This window comes from Bombina bombina, chromosome 7 (genome assembly GCF_027579735.1).
Source record: "Bombina bombina isolate aBomBom1 chromosome 7, aBomBom1.pri, whole genome shotgun sequence".
NCBI lineage: Eukaryota > Metazoa > Chordata > Amphibia > Anura > Bombinatoridae > Bombina > Bombina bombina.
Genome location: NC_069505.1, coordinates 515,252,755 through 515,271,070, shown reverse-complemented (window position 1 = coordinate 515,271,070; position 18,316 = coordinate 515,252,755). Strand labels below are relative to the sequence as shown.

Genomic DNA, 18,316 nt, shown 5'->3' with positions numbered 1-18,316 from the left:
ATAGTTAATGGCAATTTGTGTAATGTCAATTATAATACTAAGCCCTCTTGTGTATAGATATAGCTTGGATATAGAGACTAGCCTCATACAATGACTGCAGTCCATATGTACAACTTTGTAGAGGTTTTCTCTTAACATGTAGACTCTAACTACACTCACGCTTCAAGTTTTATTCAGGACTGATGACAATTATGTTAATTGCACTGGCTGGTATAATTCTGTCCCCCTATGTTATTGGTTTTCCCTGTTTTATTGAATACCTTCTGTCAGGACTCTTATTGTGTGTTATATGTTAAAGTTCTGTTTTACCACATTCCTACGGAGTTTAATCTGGGAGTCCCCAATCTCTACCTATTGCAGTCCTGAAGGCTGTTATTGATTGCAGAAAATACACATTTTCCCCAGGTTGTCAGTTTAGTGCTCATATGCTAACATACCCCCAACTATCTTGAACGCCTGCATAATATTAGTAATTTCAACAGACTTCATACCCTAGCTTGTTGCTCATCTCCCTCATATTGTACTAGTGTTATGGGGTATAGAAACATCAGTGTTCCTATGGTAGTACATAGGGGAACCACTATTGACTGTCAAGCCTTCTACTTATTCCTTTCATAACATGCCCATATACTTTCGGCTTTTGCCCGCTGCATCCCCTCCCCCATAGTTAAGAAGTTATCCAACACTATTAGAGGCCACTAGGATCACACATAACCTAGTAATTGTACTAATATATATTTGTTTGTCATAGGTATTTTGCCATGACTCCCGTGTCTAGTGTCTATATGCATATACTGTTTTATTTTTATATTATTAGCAGGGACTTAGTTTTACTTGCTAACAGTGTGCACGTCTTTTGCTGGTTTATGTGAGATATAACTTCTGAGCTCAGCCTTTGCCCAATACTAGTTCATTTTCTATATAATACTGGTTATTGTTATCAATAGTCTACAGATTAAGATGCCTCATAGGGCCCCGAATTGCATTTAGGCATATCCATTTCCTACTTTGGAAACAGGTAATCTAAAAAGGACACCCCAAGTTGATACCATTGCCTACATTTAAATGCACTTCAATAGGGCTCCTACTCAATAACATAAGCTTGCTCCAGATAGGTAACTTTTTCTTGGTATATCACTGACATCTGTCAAGGTTATACTTTCAAATCATCCTAAGTTAGAAAGTTCACTTTAGACACCCTAATTGTGAGTCAGGATGTTGCAGTATACATAGATAATGTATGTTTACTTAGAAGGGTTCGGTATACTAATCTAGTCTTGTTCTGCTGGTTGCGGCCGGACCAGCGGAATTGGCATTATACGTAAATAATACAGAAGGGACTCCTCTCCTTCCTTTCCCGCCGGTACTTGTTGCCTGCGGGTCATACCCCTACTCCCTTTTCCCTTGTCGCCGGTAGATGGCATCTCCCCAGGAGAGGAGCTCCTCTAGAAGCCCTTTATATCTCGTTTTATACTATGTTTCATATTATCTACCTTATATCTCACGTTACATACATCCTGATACTCTGCTATGAGAATAATTGTTCTAGAATATAATCTGACCCGTATTATACACAAAAACCCAGGATATTTGAGCAGGTTTCTACGTAAGCGTATGTATAGAGTTCAGCTATAGTGATGACAGCCTGGAAAGTTTGTAAACTCTAATAGAATCTATAGCTCCGTCCCCCGCCCTCATAGCTATAATCCACTCTTATATTAGGTCGATAAATAAGCGGTATTAACCCGCTACAAACATCATTTTGTCATAAGTTGCTCTTAGTCTTTTGTTTATCATGAAAATGAGGCTCTTTGCCCCTTGTTCACGTGTATGTAATAGGAGCAACTTGTTATGATTCCCTATAATTTGTCAATCCTTCAAAAATAAATACACCTCTATTATAATTAATGTATCACTCTATAGGAAGTATAATTTACCAGGGTTGTTTAAATTCTATCATTTTATTATCTTATATATGAAAAAGAGGTATCGAATTATTATAGTTGCATTTTAAGTGTGACACAGCTAATTGTGGTAATATGTTTTACTGTACTACTTAAGAATTCTATATGTTATTTGCAGCTTTCTTGTATAGGTAACAATGTTTGGCACTAACATATGTGTTACTTGACATAGTCATATGAGACACTTTCTGTTCTGTATTCTTTTAAATGTGACAATGTAAACTGTAAGTTACCTTTTTGAATTACCTCAATAAAAAAACTATGATTTAAAAAAAAAAAAAAAAAAAGTAGAGCAGCACTCTTCATTGCTTATAACCCAGGATCACTCAAATCCTGGGGGGGGGGGGATGTGCAGCAGCCCTAGCAGCGTAGGTGAACAGAGGCCCAGCACAGGCCATGCGGTCTGTCTCCACGTCGCTTAGCTGAAGAGCATAGGAAGAGTCATCTTTGCGAGATATGTCCACAAACTCTCCAAGGGCCTCTCAAGAGCAGGTAGTTCAAAATTCTGCTGGTAAAATTCAATTTTGGGGAATAATACTCTGTAAAACTCAATGAGAATCAGGAGCTCCTTTAAAACATTACCTTCTGCAACAGCTGTAGGCTCCACCCCCTATATTAACATATTTTGATATTTCGTGGAGAAGAAAAAAGAGATGAAGGAAAAAACAAACAAATCTCAAGTAGTAATGTCTATAGATGCGTATCTATGTACTGTTTTCCTCATAGAGAGTCATATATAGAGAATCCCAAAAGTAAATCCTCTGCTAGGCCATCTTCTAGATAAACCTACCATCCCTTTAAGGAGTGCAGAGGTCAATATGCCATCATTAAAAAGTTTTTAATCTTAGCCAAGTTGAAACCTTATGCGAAGGCTATTGGCACATGCAAAGACGGTGAAAGTCACTCACATTTGTATAGCGAGTCCCCAGTGCTTGGGAAACAGAGAAATGTTACCTGAGTGGTGCGTTTTTAAGTCCTTACCACCTGTTCTCTTGCAGGAGCTGCAATGTTAGCCCATCTCCTATCTTCCACGCCGCTGTAGCAGCTAGGGCCAAAAACTGCTACACACAGGCAGGCCAAACTCGCTACACACAGGCAAGCCAAACAAGCTACACCTGGAGGGGGCTGGAGACTCCAGCTCTCTAGCAGCAAAAGCTTGATCTTCTCTGGTCTTACTGCATCCAGGAAGAACTCCTAGTATGACTGATATGTAGTGACCACAGGATATACCCGTTCTCTCTGTATATTTCACTTGGACGTGTAAGGGAAGCAGGGGATGCAGCTACCAAATCTCTCAATCAGGCTTGCTTCTTTTTCTCTTTCCTGCTTGTACTTTCTCCTTACACACGCTGTCAGCAGCTTGTTGCACTCTCTAATTTTTTAAACATTAGGGCAAGCATAGGTAATTCACATAGAGAAGAAGTGGAAGCAATTCTTCCTTGCCTCCTGGTCTGCAGAGGTCTTTGGGTGTCTTCCGACATGCGGATCTCTGGATCTTGGCCCAGTACCTCTAAATTGGTCCTAGGGTCAGCGTTAGGGGGGATGAATCTGGCGTCTCAAGACACACAAGCTCCGGAGCAGCAATGACCTACATGCTCCGCCCCCAACTGGAAGTCCCTGCTTGTGTCTTTGCTGTACCTGTGCTCTGTATATGTGTCATGGTGTAGTAGTGTGTAAGAGGGGAGGCTGACATGGTGTAGTAATGTCAGTGGCTCTTCCAGGAGACCCACTAGGAATTTTTGGGTGGGGCATTGACAGGTGAGTAAGGTTGGACAGCAGTGGGTGGGGTCATTCATGTTATGGGCAGAGCTATGTGTGTCATGTGGAGCTGGCTGTTCTGCATACGGGGTCAACTGGATCTACCGCAATGACTTTGCAGAGTGGTGGTGGGAATCCTTGTGGGGTGGGCACATGGGTTGCAACCATTATGCTGGCAACAGCATAGTGTGGAAAAGGGATGCCAACTCTGCTGTACTGTCTGTACAGTACGTGATATCATAATGTGCGTAATAATGAATGTGTGAAGAGGAATTTCTGCAAGATACATATGCTGTTATGTAATAGTGAATAGGTGCTCATACTGCCATTAAAGGTATAGTAAAGTCCAAATTAAACTTTAATGATTCAGATAGGGCATGTAATTTTAAACAACTTTCCAATTTACTTTTATCATCAAATTTGCTTTGTTCTCTTGTTATTCTTAGATGAAAGCTAAAGCTAGGTAGGCTCATATGCTAATTTTTAAGCTCTTGAAGGCCGTCTTTTATCTGAATGCATTTGACAGTTTTTCAGTTTGAGGGCGTTAGTTCAAGAGTTTCATATAGATAACATTGTGGTCACGCACGTGAAGTTATTTAGGAGTCAGCACTAATTGCCTGAAATGCAAGTCTGTCAAAAGATCTGAGATAAGGGGGCAGTCTGCAGAGGCTTAGATACAAGGTAATTACAGAGGTAAAAAAGTATATTTCTATAACAGTTTTGGTTATGCAAAACTGGGGAATGGTAAATAAAGGGATTATCAATCTTTTTAAACAATAACATTTTTGATGTTTGCTATCCACTTTAACAACACCTTCAAATCTCCTTACTCACCCACACACACACACATTTATAGTAAGTGTAATTATATTTTCCTCCCTTTTTCTAGCTAAGCAAGAAGTATGGCCCTCTATACACCATTTACCTGGGCTCTCGTCCTGCTGTGGTACTCTGTGGTCATCAAATTCTCAAGGAGGCTCTAATAGACCATGCAGAAGAGTTCAGTGGAAGAGGTGAATTCCCAGCCGTGCAGATGTACAGCAAAGGAAATGGTGAGCCACTACCCAACATCCTACAACCTTACTGATCCCAAAGAACCCTCTATGACTTTATTATTGATAGTTAAAGGTTTAGAAAATGGGTCTACTATTTGTTATTGGCGAATGAGGTCCATTAATTTACAGGCTTTTATTTTTTATAAATTTATCATGTACTCTATTGTCTCTCTCTGTCTACTCCCCTGATTATCACATTACACAAGAACAAAACTTGATATACTATATAAAGATCTCACCTGCATAACCAAATACTGTTTTTGAATGTTACTGGGTTGTTTTTTTTTTACCCCTTCTCTTTATGTGCAGGGCTTGTATACGGTAATGGAGAGAGGTGGAGGCAGTTAAGACGTTTTGCAATCTCTACACTGAAGTATTTCGGCATGGGGAAAAGGAGTTTGGAGGAAAAAGTGAAAGAAGAAGCCCAGTATTTAATAGAAGAATTGAGAAAAAGTGAAGGTAAAAACTTAATTTATTATTACATATAGTCAAACAGCAAATATGTACCTAAAATGATCATGTCAATCTAAGTTACTGCAAAAACAGTTATGTGGTCCTCCAGATGGACAGAAGTGGTCCCCCAGACGGGCAGAAGTCTTCATCCAGACGGGCAGAAGTCTTCATCCAGACGGGATCTTCTATCTTCATCCATTTAGCGCGGAGCGGGTCCATCTTCAAGACATCCAACGTGGAGCATCCTCTTCTTCCGACGGCTACGACTGAATGAAGGTACCTTTAAGTGACATCATTCAAGATGGCGTCCCTTCAAATTTCGATTGGCTGATATAATTCTATCAGCCAATCGGAATTAAGGTAGAAAAAATCCTATTGGCTGATGCAATCAGCCAATAGGATTGAGCTGGAATTCTATTGGCTGATTGGAACAGCCAATAGAATGCCAGCTCAATCCTATTGGCTGATTGGATCAGCCAATAGGATTGAACTTCAATCGTATTGGCTGATCCAAGCAACCAATAGGATTTTTTCTACCTTAATTCTGATTGGCTGATAGAATTCTACCAGCCAATCGGAAATTGAAGGGATGCCATCTTGGATGACGTCACTTAAAGGAACAGTCATTGTTGAAGAAGACTCCCGAAGAAGAGGATGCTCTGCATCGGATGTCTTGAAGATGGACCCGCTCTGTGCTGGATGGATGAAGATAGAAGATGCCGCCTGGATGAAGACTTCTGCTCTTCTGGAGGACCACTTCTGCCCATCTGGTGGACCACTTCTGCCGGCTTTGTTGAGGACTTCGGCCCGGTTGGGTGAAGACTTCTCAAGGTAGGGTGATCTTCAAGTGGATAGTGTTAGTTTTTTTTTTTAAGGGGGGATTGTTGGATGGGTTTTAGAGTAGGGTTGGTTGTGTGGGTGGTGGGTTTTAATGTTGGGGGGGATTTGTAATTTATTTTTACAGGTAAAAGAGCTGATTACTTTGGGGCAATGACCCGCAAAAGGCCCTTTTAAGAGCTTTTTGTAATTTAGTGTAGGGTAGGGTTTTTTTTTTATTTTGGGGGGCGTTTTTATTTTGTTAGGAGGATTAGATTAGGTGTAACTAGTTTAAAAATCTTGTACTTTATTATTTTCTGTAATTTAGTGTTTGTTTGTTTTTGTACTTTAGATAATTTTTTTAATTGTATTTAGTTTAGGGAATTTATTTAATTATAGTGTAGTGTTAGGTGTAATTGTAACTTAGGTTAGGTTTTATTTTACAGGTATATTTGTATTTATTATAACTAGGAAGTTATTAAATAGTTAATAACTATTTAATAACTATTCTACCTAGTTAAAATAAATACAAAGTTGCCTGTAAAATAAAAAATAAACCATAAGCTAGTTACAATGTAACTATTAGTTATATTGTAGCTAGCTTAGGGTTTATTTTACAGGTAAGTATTTAGTTTTAAATAGGAATAATTTATTTAATGATAGTAATATTTATTTAGATTTATTTAAATTATATTTAAGTTAGGGGGTGTTAGGGTTAGACTTAGGTTTAGGGGTTAATAAATTTAATATAGTGGCAGCGACGTTGGGGGCGGCAGATTAGGGGTTAATAAATGTAGGTAGGTTTCGGTGGTGTAGGGGGGGCAGATTAGGGGTTAATAAATATAATGTAGGTGGCGGCAGTGTAAGGGGGCGGCATATTAGGGGTTAATAAATACAATGTACTTGGCGGCGGTGTAGGGGGTGGCAGATTAGGGGTTAAGTATAATGTAGGTGGCGGTGGGCTCCGGGAGCGACGGTTTAGGGGTTAAACACTTTATTTAGTTGCGGCAGGGTCCGTGAGCGGCGGTTTAGGGGTTAATACATTTATTAGAGTTGCAGTGGGGTCCGGGAGTGGCCGTTTAGGGGTTAATACATTTATTAGAGTTGTGGCGGGGTCCGGGAGCGGCGGTTTAGGGGTTAATACATTTATTAGAGTTGCGGTGGGGTTCGGGAGCAGCAGATTAGGGGTTAATAATTTTATTTTAGTGTTTGCGATGCGGGAGGGCCTCAGTTTAGGGGTTAATAGGTAGTTTATGGGTGTTAGTGTACTTTTTAGCACTTTAGTTATGAGTTTTTTATGCTACAGCTTTGTAGCGTAAAACCCATAACTACTGACTTTCAATTTACGGTACGGATCTTGACGGTATTGACTGTACCGCTCACTTTTTGGCTGGACAGGCAAACTCGCAATACCGGCGCAATGGAAGTCCCATTGAAATATTACTTTTTGAAAGCTCTGGTAGTTACGTTGCGTTACGGCCAAAAAAGTGTGCGGTACAGATATACCTACAAGATTCGTAGCGGTAGTGAAAAAGAGCCATAACGCTTCTTTTTCACTCATACTGCAAAACTCGTAATCTAGCCGATTGTTAAATAAAATAAATATTAGTGACCTATAGCATTTCGAACCTCTATTATTTAATTTATTACACCTCCTCTGGTATGCTAAAGTCACTCTTGGTCTATCAACTTAATATAGGGGAAAAATTGAGAGAGGTGCGTGGATATCTTATAATATAGGGCTGCCTTTGGACCCTCACAAGAAAGTTGCGTGAAATTTTATAACATTAATGAAAGGAAATAACATAAACTATAGAACCGTGGAGATTGGAAACAAACTAATCAGATCAAGCGAGTATAAATGGCAAAAGGAGTAATGAAAATTGGAGATCTCTCTTATGTCTCATTTGTAAACCTCAGATTTCTGCATTTGAGAAACTTTTATGTAGTAGTGAAATAGAAACTAGAGCACGGTTTCTCCCACCTGAGTCCTACCAGCCACTCCTGGATCAGATGAAGTTATTCCATACCAAGTTATATAACACCATGTCTACTTACATCATGTGTGCAGGTTTAGGGGGTAAACAGTATAGTATAGTGTGGGTGTTTAGTGACAGGGTACCAAGAAAGCTGTAAAAAATCCGAAGAGCAGCGAGATCGATGACTGTTAGTTAACAACAGTCTGCTGCTCATCGCACCATACTTGGTGCGCAGCTTTTTGACAGCTTTTTTGATAATTTTGGAGAACGTATTCAGGTCCGCGGCAGCGATGTTAGACGATCTTAGGCGAGCGTATTGGTGCAGTCGAATGCAAGTAAGTTGACGGCTTGATAAATAGATGCCAATAAGATTAACGACTAGATTACGAGTTGTGCGTTAGGTTTAAAAAGCTGCGTTAATAGGTCCTAACGCTGCTTTTTAACGCCCGCTGGTATTACGAGTCTTGCAGGTACAGGTGTACCACTCACTTTTTTGGCCAGACTTGGAAATACCGCAAATACATTTACGTAAATTGCGTATCCTCTTTTTTCAATGGTACTTGCATAGCGTCAGTATTACGAGTCTGCCAAAAAGTGAGCGGTAGACCCTCTCCTGTCAAGACTGGTACCGCATTTTAAAGTCAGTAGTTAAGAGTTTTACACTACAACGCCGTAGCATAAAACTCTTAACTAAAGTGCTAAAAAGTACACACTAACACCCATAAACTACCTATTAACCCCTAAACCGAGGCCCTCCCGCATTGCAAACACTAAAATAAAAATGTTAACCCCTAATCTGCCGAACCGGACATCTCCACCACTATAATAAACATATTAACCCCAAAACCACCGCACCCCCGCCTTGCAAACATTAGTTAAATATTATTAACCCCTAATCTGCCGTCCCTAACATTGCCGACACCTACCTACATGTATTAACCTCTAATCTGCCGCCCCCAACGTCGCAGCCACTATAATAAAGTTATTAACTCCTAAATCTAAGTCTAACCCTAACACCCCCTAACTTAAATATAATTATCTAAAGTACAAAAAAAAACCCACTAAATTACAGAAAATAATAAATAAATTACAAGATTTTTAAACTAATTACACCTAATCTAATTCCCCTAACAAAATAAAAAAAAGTCCCCCCAAAATAAAAAAGCCCTACCCTACACTAAATTACAAATAGCCCTTAAAAGGGCCTTTTGCAGGCATTGTCCCAAAGTAATCAACTCTTTTACCTGTAAAAAAAATTACAAATCCCCCCCCCAACATTAAAACCCACCACCCACACAACCAATCCTACTCTAAATTCCACCCAATACTCCCTTAAAAAAACCTAACACTAACCCCTTGAAGATAACCTTACCAGGAGAAGTCTTCATCCAACCGGGCCGAAGTCCTCAACGAAGCCGGGAGAAGTCTTCATCCAAGCCAGGCGAAGTGGTCCTCCAGACGAGAAGAAGTTTTCATCCAGACGGCATCTTCTATCTTCATCCATCCGGCGCGGAGCGGGTCCATCTTCAAGACATCCGACGCGGAGCATCCTCTTCATCCGACGGCTAAGACTGAATGAAGGTTCCTTTAAATGACCTCATCCAAGATGGCGTCCCTTCAATTCCGATTGGCTGATAGAATCCTATCAGCCAATCGGAATTAAGGTAGAAAAAATCCTATTGGCTGATGCAATCAGCCAAAAGGATTGAGCTGGTATTCTATTGGCTGTTCCAAACAGCCAATAAAATGCAAGCTCAATCCTATTGGCTGATTGCATCAGTCAATAGGATTTTTTCTTCCTTAATTTGTTTATTATTTTCTGTAATTTAGTGGGGGGGGGGTTTTGTACTTTAGATAATTTTTGGGGGTTTCATGTACCTTTAAGCTCTGTTTTAAAAAACATCATAATGCTTCCACACTGTTAATGTTGTGCTTTAAAAGATTTTGGTTTAGTATTATTTTAAGGCAATTATTATGTCCTAATTATGTAATTATGTCCTAATATTTTAATTCACAGTTTTGGCAAATGGAACCTTTCTACCGACAAAGGCCCGGGTTACTTGTAGAGTACTATTGATGATGCAGGGTGGAGGGGACATAGCAATGCACAAATTCAATGCTGTAACATGTTAAAGCATTTTATTATTGTACTATTTATTGCATGTAACTTTGCATCTAACTTTGTGTTTAACCCTTGCATAGTTAAATCGGCTCAAGAGAAGCAATTCACTACTGGGACCTAGCTAGACACATATACTGAACCAATGAGATGAGGCATATGTGTGTAGCCATCAATCTCCAGCTAGCTCCCAGCAGTACATCGCTGCTCCAGAGTCTAGCTAGGTATGCTTTTCAACAAAGGATACCAATAGACTTAAGGACATTTGATAACAGAAGTACATTGAAAGTTTCTTAAAATTGCATCCTCTGTCTGAACCATTTCTTTAATTTTGTCTTTCACGCCCCTTTAAGGATTTTAGACTACTCTTTTTATTTAGCTAAGCCACTGGCATTTTTGGAAGCAAATTCAAAAGTATTTTTTTTAGATAACAAGAAACAAAGAATGTGTATAGAGAGTTATTGATCAAATGAGGATTCACAAATACAACAAAATTATCTTTCTTTGCAGGAAAGCCCATAGACCCAACATTTGGCTTTAGCTCAGCTGGCTCAAACATTGTCTGTTCTTTGGTGTTTGGAGAGCGGTTTGGTTACCAGGATAAGGAAATTCTCAACTTACTGTACCTGATAAACAATAGCTGGCGTTTGATGAGTTCCACTTGGGGTCAAGTAAGTGTACACAGATTATGATCACTGTGCCCTTATGTAACAATTGTTATTTATTCTATTGGATGGTGAGTGTCCTCAGGATCATCACATTTGAGATTACCTTCCCTGTCCATCAAGATGAGGCAAAAACACCCCTATATTCCAGAGATTTGCTTAAAACCACACTTCAGGTAACCTCTTACAGGCTTTAGTTACTTTTTTTTGCCTTGAAAGGGACATGCATTCTGATGTGCTCTTAATGATCAGGCCATTGATAAGGGTTCTCTAACTGATCTGAAAACTATTATCTTCCTCAGTCAGTGGTATAACTACTAGGGTCGCGGATGCGACATGGCCCTGGAGGTCAGTTACTCGGGGGGGGCAGCAGTTGTGACAGGCAGCATCATTCCCTCTAAGGTGTGCACATGTGACACTCAAATATATGTGCACAGTTGTATAATGATTTATGCAATTTTCATGTTTCATATTGAAAGATGTTTGTTTAATTGTATTTGTTTTATATGGTGATTGTAATAATTTTCTATAAAAATGCAACTCTCTGCTGTGAGAGCATAGGACTCCTATTTTGTAATAATTTACTATGAAAATGCAACTCTCTGTTGTGAGAGCATGGGCCTCTTATTTTGACATGGACTTATGATCCTAAAGGATGTGGGAGATCATGGGTGGAGCAATGAGGATTCTGTGAAGTACACACCCATTCTCCTTATTATATCATGTTTTAACAGGTAACATTTAATCTGCTTACTGGCCTCCTGAATGGGTCTGTAACAGATTCTTGGGGGCTCGTCCTGGGATCGCCGATTCACAAAATTATGATCTTCTGGACCAACAAAGTATGAATGCAGTGGCTGTATTCAAGAAAAATTGATTGGGAAAGGAGTGGCCTGTCTTGCTGAGGGATCGTGAGAAGGGTCGTTATGTCGGATAAAGTACGGAAGAGTCTAATGTGGGACATCAGAAAGAAACTTCTCGCTTTTTCGGCTGATGAACTGTTTTCAGATCGCATATGTCCAGTACCGGACAGGGACATTTCAGAACTAGATGCTGGAGACCAAGAGGGCTGTTTTGAATACATTAATGCCTTCATGTATAGTTCAGAGTTATTAGTATCAGAGGACAGAGGTATGGCTAAACTGTTGAATTTGGGAGACATTGTTGACTCTGTTAAACATGTTCATACTATTGCTGCACCTGTTCATCAACAGAATGATGGTAATGAGAGTAATGTTGGTGTACAAACTTCAAGCACAGCACATACATCCATTACTACTGATCATATCTTTACTACAGACACTGTTCATGCAACATCTGCAGCTATAACTGACAAAGGGGTTAGTTTAGTAAATGTAAACCCAGATATTAAACAGAATGTAACCCATCATTATCTTGCAGCATCCTTACAAAACCCCACATTGACACAACCCTTGACAACAGTATCACAACAAATGCACAACCATAATAACACACAGTTTAGCAACCATTCTAAATGGTCCATGCAGTTGCCGTCAGAGAAGGTAGTCTCCCTAAGGGACCTCTCCTATCTCCAGCATCACATGTTTAAAATACAAGGAGGACAAATTGGCGACTACACATCTGACATCACATACACTAGTGTATGCAGGCAAATTGAAGATGGAATCAAAGAAAATTTTAGTGATACTGAATTAGTCAGGGGGACTCTACGGATAATAAAAGCAGGCAGTTTTAAAGACATGTTGATGAATAAGGAAGATGTGACAGTCGAGGAACTCAAAGGGTTTCTTAGGTCACATCTAGGAGACAAAAATAGCACAGAAATTAATGTATGCAAAACAAAATGAGAATGAAACGCCTCAGCAGTTCCTGTATCGAGTAATAGGTCTCAAACAGAAAATCATCTTTGCTGCAAAACAGGCTGACACTGAATTGAGATACAGCTCGGCAACTATTCAGGATGTTTTCCTTCACACCATTTACCAGGGCCTAGGGCACAAATATAAAAACATTCGTAGTGAGTTAAAACCCCTACTCTCCAACCACAACATCACAGATGATGAAATACTGAGAAATGTTACAAAAATCACCAGCAATGAGAATGAGAGGGTCCAAAGGCTGGGTCCTGTAACTCGTACTAAGCCAAACATTGCAAGCTGTACCCAGCTTAAAAGTGAACCTGTGGGAGATGTGAAAGAAACCCATGAGCAAAAAAACAAAAATGATCCAATCAAACAACTAACAGCTCGAATTGATGCACTTACCAGTATGGTAGATTCCATGAGAAATTCATCACAACAAGCACAGCTTGAGCATACCTGTCAGTGTGGCGTGAGCTGGCCATCTCTACAGAAAGGGACAAAACCCTGTGGTTGCTTAAAGTGTGTTGAAACTGGTCTGCAAAATGTACTCACTGCTTTCAGTGTGGTAAAGAGGGGCACCTGGCTAGGGGATGCCTCCAGAAATGCAACCTGCAGGGAAACGGGAAATGGTCACTGCAACGAGTCAACCAGTGACCAAGCCCTCCTTGTCCCAAAGTTCAAATGAAGAAAATCCAGAGGTTGAATCTGGTCCTGTGAAAAACAAAAACGCAAAAACATTTCATTGTACGACATTCAAAACTTCCAATAACAAGAAAGAACATTATCAGACTTCCACTCTCTCTGCCCCTAGGGCAAAGAATGAGGCTATTGTCAACCTAATGGGAAGGAAGACTTTGACTCAGTGTAACCTCAACGGTCTTGCAGTAAGTGCTTTGCTTGACACTGGAGCTCAAGTCAGTATTATTGATCGTGCTTGGAAAGAAACATATTTACTGGCTGTGGACATAAGACCTCTTTCTGAACTCATGGGAACTACAGAAAAGTTGGAAGTGTATGCTATAAATGGGGATCTCATTCCATTTGATGGATAGTCTTTTATCACTGTTACTTTACAAGGAAACAATGACCCTAATCTATCTATCAATGTTCCCTTCTTAATAAGTCATCTGCCAATTGAAAGACCACTACTTGGGTTCAACATAGTGGAAGAATTAATTCAGGGGCAACCCGATGGCCTTGTACCGACTCTAGTCTCCCTGCTATCTGGAGCCATCTCTGTGTCAAATGAGAAAGCTTAAACGCTTGTAAACTTTGTCCGAACTCCTGAGCTTAATGAACAGCGGGGACGTTTGAAAGTAAAGAGAGGCATTGTCATTCCAGCAGGCCGAGTAACATGGGTAAAGTGTAAAATACCACCCACCATAGATCAACCTGCCCCAGTCGCACTTTTTGAACCAGAACAAAACAATGTATATTTGGAAAAGCTGGATATAGGGGAGGGGCTTCTAGAAATCCAGAACCAGCAAAGCCCTTATGTTTCTGTCCCAATCGGAAACAACTCCACATGTGATGTAACATTGCCTGGTAATACAATTCTTGGTTATATTCAGCCAATGGAAAAATTACTGGAGGCAGAGCAACCAGGAGACATGAAGTCTGGTGTAAGGGCCCAGGGGTTGCTCAAGAAACCTTGACACTGTGGCACCCACCTGTAGACCTCAGCCATATGAGTGGGAAACAGCAGGAGTTAGTAAGAAAGATGCTGTATGAAGAGAATATGGCCTTTTCTCTGGATAAGAGTGACCATGGTTGCATCCCGAGCTTGTAAATGTCAGTTAATCTAAAAAACAACATTCCAGTGCAGCGGTCATACTCTTCGGTACCTAAGCCTTTGTTCCAAGAAGTCAAGGTCTCCTGGCAAAAGGGTGTATTGTGAAGTCCAAGTCCCCTTATTCTGCACTAGTAGTCTGCGTCTGAAAGAAGGATGGTTCGGTCTGCCTGTGTATAGATTATCGTCTCCTCAATAAAAAGACTGTACCAGATAGCCGAGAATCCAAGACTTGCTTGATACACTGGGGGGGGTTATGCATGGTTCAGTATTCTTGACCAAGGAAAAGCTTACCATCAGGGATTCATAGCCGAAGGTTCCAGGCACATGACAGCTTTTATAACCCATTGGGGGGCTTTATGAATGGATACGAATTCCATTCGGCCTGTCCAATGCACCTGCAGCATTCCAGTGCAGCATGGAGGAAATGCTGGATTCCCTCAGGGACGAATGTTGCATACCATACCTTAATGACGTGCTATGTTATGCCAAGTCTTTTGATGAACATGTGGAAGTGATTCGCAAGGTTCTCCAAGCCCTCCAACGTCATGGGGTCAAACTTCAGCCTGAAAAATGTGAGCTCTTCCATAGTGAAGTCAGATATGTGGGTCGTCTTGTGTCTGCTGAAGGTGTGCCAATTGATCCCAAAAATCTTGAAGCAGTTCTGTCACTCAAAGATCATACTCCACAGACCATTAGTGAGGTAAGGAGGCTTTTTGGCTTCCTAAGCTACTATCGCTCATTTATTAAAAAAAAATGTGTGGCCAAGCTTATCTATGAGCTTTTCCAGGCAAAGCCTGGGATGGCACCAGTTCAGCCCAGTCAAAGAAAGACCAAGGGCCCACAAATGCCCTCCCAAACACCTGTGAAGTGGACAAGATAGCACCAGAAAACGCTTGAAGTATTGATCAACATGTTGACAAAACCACCAATTCTAGCCTACCCAGACTTTAATTTACCATTCACGCTGCACACTGATGCATCAGAAAGGGGCCTAGGAGCTATCCTCTACCAGCATCAGTATGGAAAGTTGAGGGTCATTGCATATGGCTCCCCGACACTCTCCCCAGCCCCAAAAAAATACTGCCTACATAGTGATAAACTTGAGTTTTTTGCACTTAAAAGGGCAGTGTGTGAAAAATTCAGAGACTACCTGTTCTACGCTCCACATTTTACCATTTACCCAGACAACAATCCCCTGACCTATATCATGAGCACTGCAAAGTTAAATGGAGTTGGCCATCGATGGGTGAGAGAATTGTCTGACTACCGCTTCGATGTCTGGTAAAGTAAATATTGACGCTGATACACTGTTACTTATCCCCCTTGACATGGAAAAGTATGCCACTGAGTGCACAGAGCACTTGTCATCTGAAGTGGTGCAAGCAGTCTGGGATGGAGTTCAAGCCACCACAAGGAAAGATGTGGTTTGGATTGCAGCGCTCAGTATGTCCACCATGGAAACTGACCCACCATCCCACAATTCATTGTTGCCAATGATAAGTAAAGACGAACTCTCCAAAGCTCAAAGGGAGGATCCAGTGATCTCCAAGATATTGAAGATGAAAGAGGATGTCAAGGCACCAGATAAGAGTCTAAAAAAAAATAGTGACTGGAGCTGCCAAGAAACTCTTGCATGAATGAAACAAGCTAATTCTAGAGGTTGGATGTCTCTATAGGAAAACAGCTCAAAACAAACAGCTTGTTCTCCCAGCAGTATAAAAAAACTTTCTTTGGAGTACTTGCATGACAAGATAGGGCATGTGGGCACAGAACAGGTACTTCATCTGATGAGACAAAGATTCTACTGTCTATTTATGAAAAAGGAAGTAGAGGAGTATGTCACAAAGAAGTGTCCCTGCATCAAGCAAAAGAAACCAGTAACCCATGTTAGAGCACCCATGGGAAGAATAACATCCAGCTCACCTCTAGAACTTGTTTGCATCGATTACCTGCACTTAGAGTCAAGCCGTTATCGGTATGAGTATATACTAGTGGTCGTAGATCACTTTACTAGATTTGCTCAAGCTTATCCAACAAAAAATAAGTCTGGCCGTACGGCAGCTGAGCGTCTTTTCAATGACTACATCCCCCGGTTTGACTACCCTGGAAAGCTACATCATGACCAAGACAGGGAATGTGAGAATGAGCTTTTCCGGAATCTTCGGCAACTTGCTGGAGTACGAAATTCGAGAACATCTCCTTATTACCCTCAAAGTAACCCAGCTGAGAGATTTAACCAGACTCTCCTCCAAATGTTCCGTACCCTGGCTAACAAAGAAAAGGCAAGATGGAAAGATCACCTTCCTCAGATCATACATGCATATAACTGCACACGCCATGAGTCCACTGGGTACTCCCCATTCTATTTACTGTTTGGACGCCATCCTCGCCTCCCTGTTGACCTGAAATTTGGGCTGATTGAAGAGGATGAGGGGGTGACTCACAAAGGATTTGCTCACCATTGGGCTGGAAAGATGGCTGAGGTGTATCAAATAGCAAGTGAAAACAGCGGGCAAACAAGTGCACGAGGCCAAGCTCAGTATGACTTTAAAGTCAAAGGTGTGATCCTAAAGCCTGGAGACAGAGTCCTTTTCAGAAACTTGAGTGAGCAAGAAGGCCCAGGAAAACTCAGGCCATATTGGGAGAAGATCATTTATGTGGTGAAAGAGCAGGTAGCAGACAATCCTGTATATGTTGTGAGTCCTGAGAATGGGAACAAAAGAGGGACCAGAACCCTACACTGAAACTTACTGTTATTAGTGAACGACTTACCTGTGGAGACACCACCACAACCAATAAAAACCTACAAAGCACAGACAAGGTAACAGAGTAAAAGATAAGAGAATCTCCTTACCACAGTGACACAACCTCTTCAGATGAGGACAGCTCTGGAAGAAACTGGTTGAGAATCCCTGAGAGTTGGACAGAGCATAGAAGAGAAAATACTTACCGGCAATGTTCAAAACTGGGTCAGGGGAATCCTCTTGTCAAAACAGCATCATCAGCACCTGAGAGAAAAGAAAAAGAAAGAGATCAAGTACAAGTCCCACTAAGGGAGAGAAACAGTTTGACAGAAAACCAATTGCCAGATGAACTGATCCTGAATCCAACATTTCCACCCGGGGCTAGTGTAGATAGTGATAGTGAAGGTGCCCAGCCTGATGAAGTGGAAAGTCTGGCAATAGAAAACAATATCGAACCAAGACAATCTGTAAGAGAGAGAAAGCCAAAGCAAATGTTTACATATGAAACACTGGGTCAGCCATCACTACAACCACAGACCATGCTCCACAGTGTAGCAGCATATACCTTTTCTCACTTACCTGTATGGGCTACACAATATTATATTCCACCACTCTCATATCATACACCTCACAACCCATACAATGTGGCACCATACATTCCAACAGTGACAGTATATTAAGTTAAGAAAGTTGTGTTTCAGGGTAATAAAGCTGTGACTGAGTGTATAAATGTTTTAGTAGTTGGAGCCATTTTATTTTGTTAGGGAGAATGTGACATAAAATATATGTGCATAATTGTATAATGTTTTATGCAATTTTCATGTTTCATATTGAAATATGTTTGTTTAATTGTATTTGTTTTATATGGTGCTTGTAATAATTTTCTATGAAAATGCAACTCTCTGTTGTTAGAGCATGGGACTCTTATTTTGACATGGACTTATGATCCTGAAGGATTGTGGGAGATCATGAATAGAGCATGAATAGAGCCTCTTGATAAAGCACAATTTATGTGCGAAACATGTCAGGGAGTTGTTGGAGGACTTGGGATCCTCATTTTTAGAATAAAGTGATGTCTATATCCTAAATAATTTACTTCATATATATCGTTTCCCAAATTAAAAATG

At 40.6% G+C, this 18,316-nt stretch overlaps 1 protein-coding gene across 1 annotated transcript in view; it reads left to right on the top strand.

Moving 5' to 3' along the window:
* LOC128666934 (cytochrome P450 2F3) overlaps positions 1-18,316 on the top strand; it is a 213,793-nt gene that overhangs the window by 64,853 nt on the left and 130,624 nt on the right. The window contains exons 2-4 of the mRNA XM_053721755.1: positions 4,612-4,774; positions 5,087-5,236; positions 10,655-10,815. Of these exons, the coding sequence (XP_053577730.1) occupies positions 4,612-4,774; positions 5,087-5,236; positions 10,655-10,815 (474 nt within the window). The remainder of the gene's footprint in view (positions 1-4,611; positions 4,775-5,086; positions 5,237-10,654; positions 10,816-18,316) is intronic.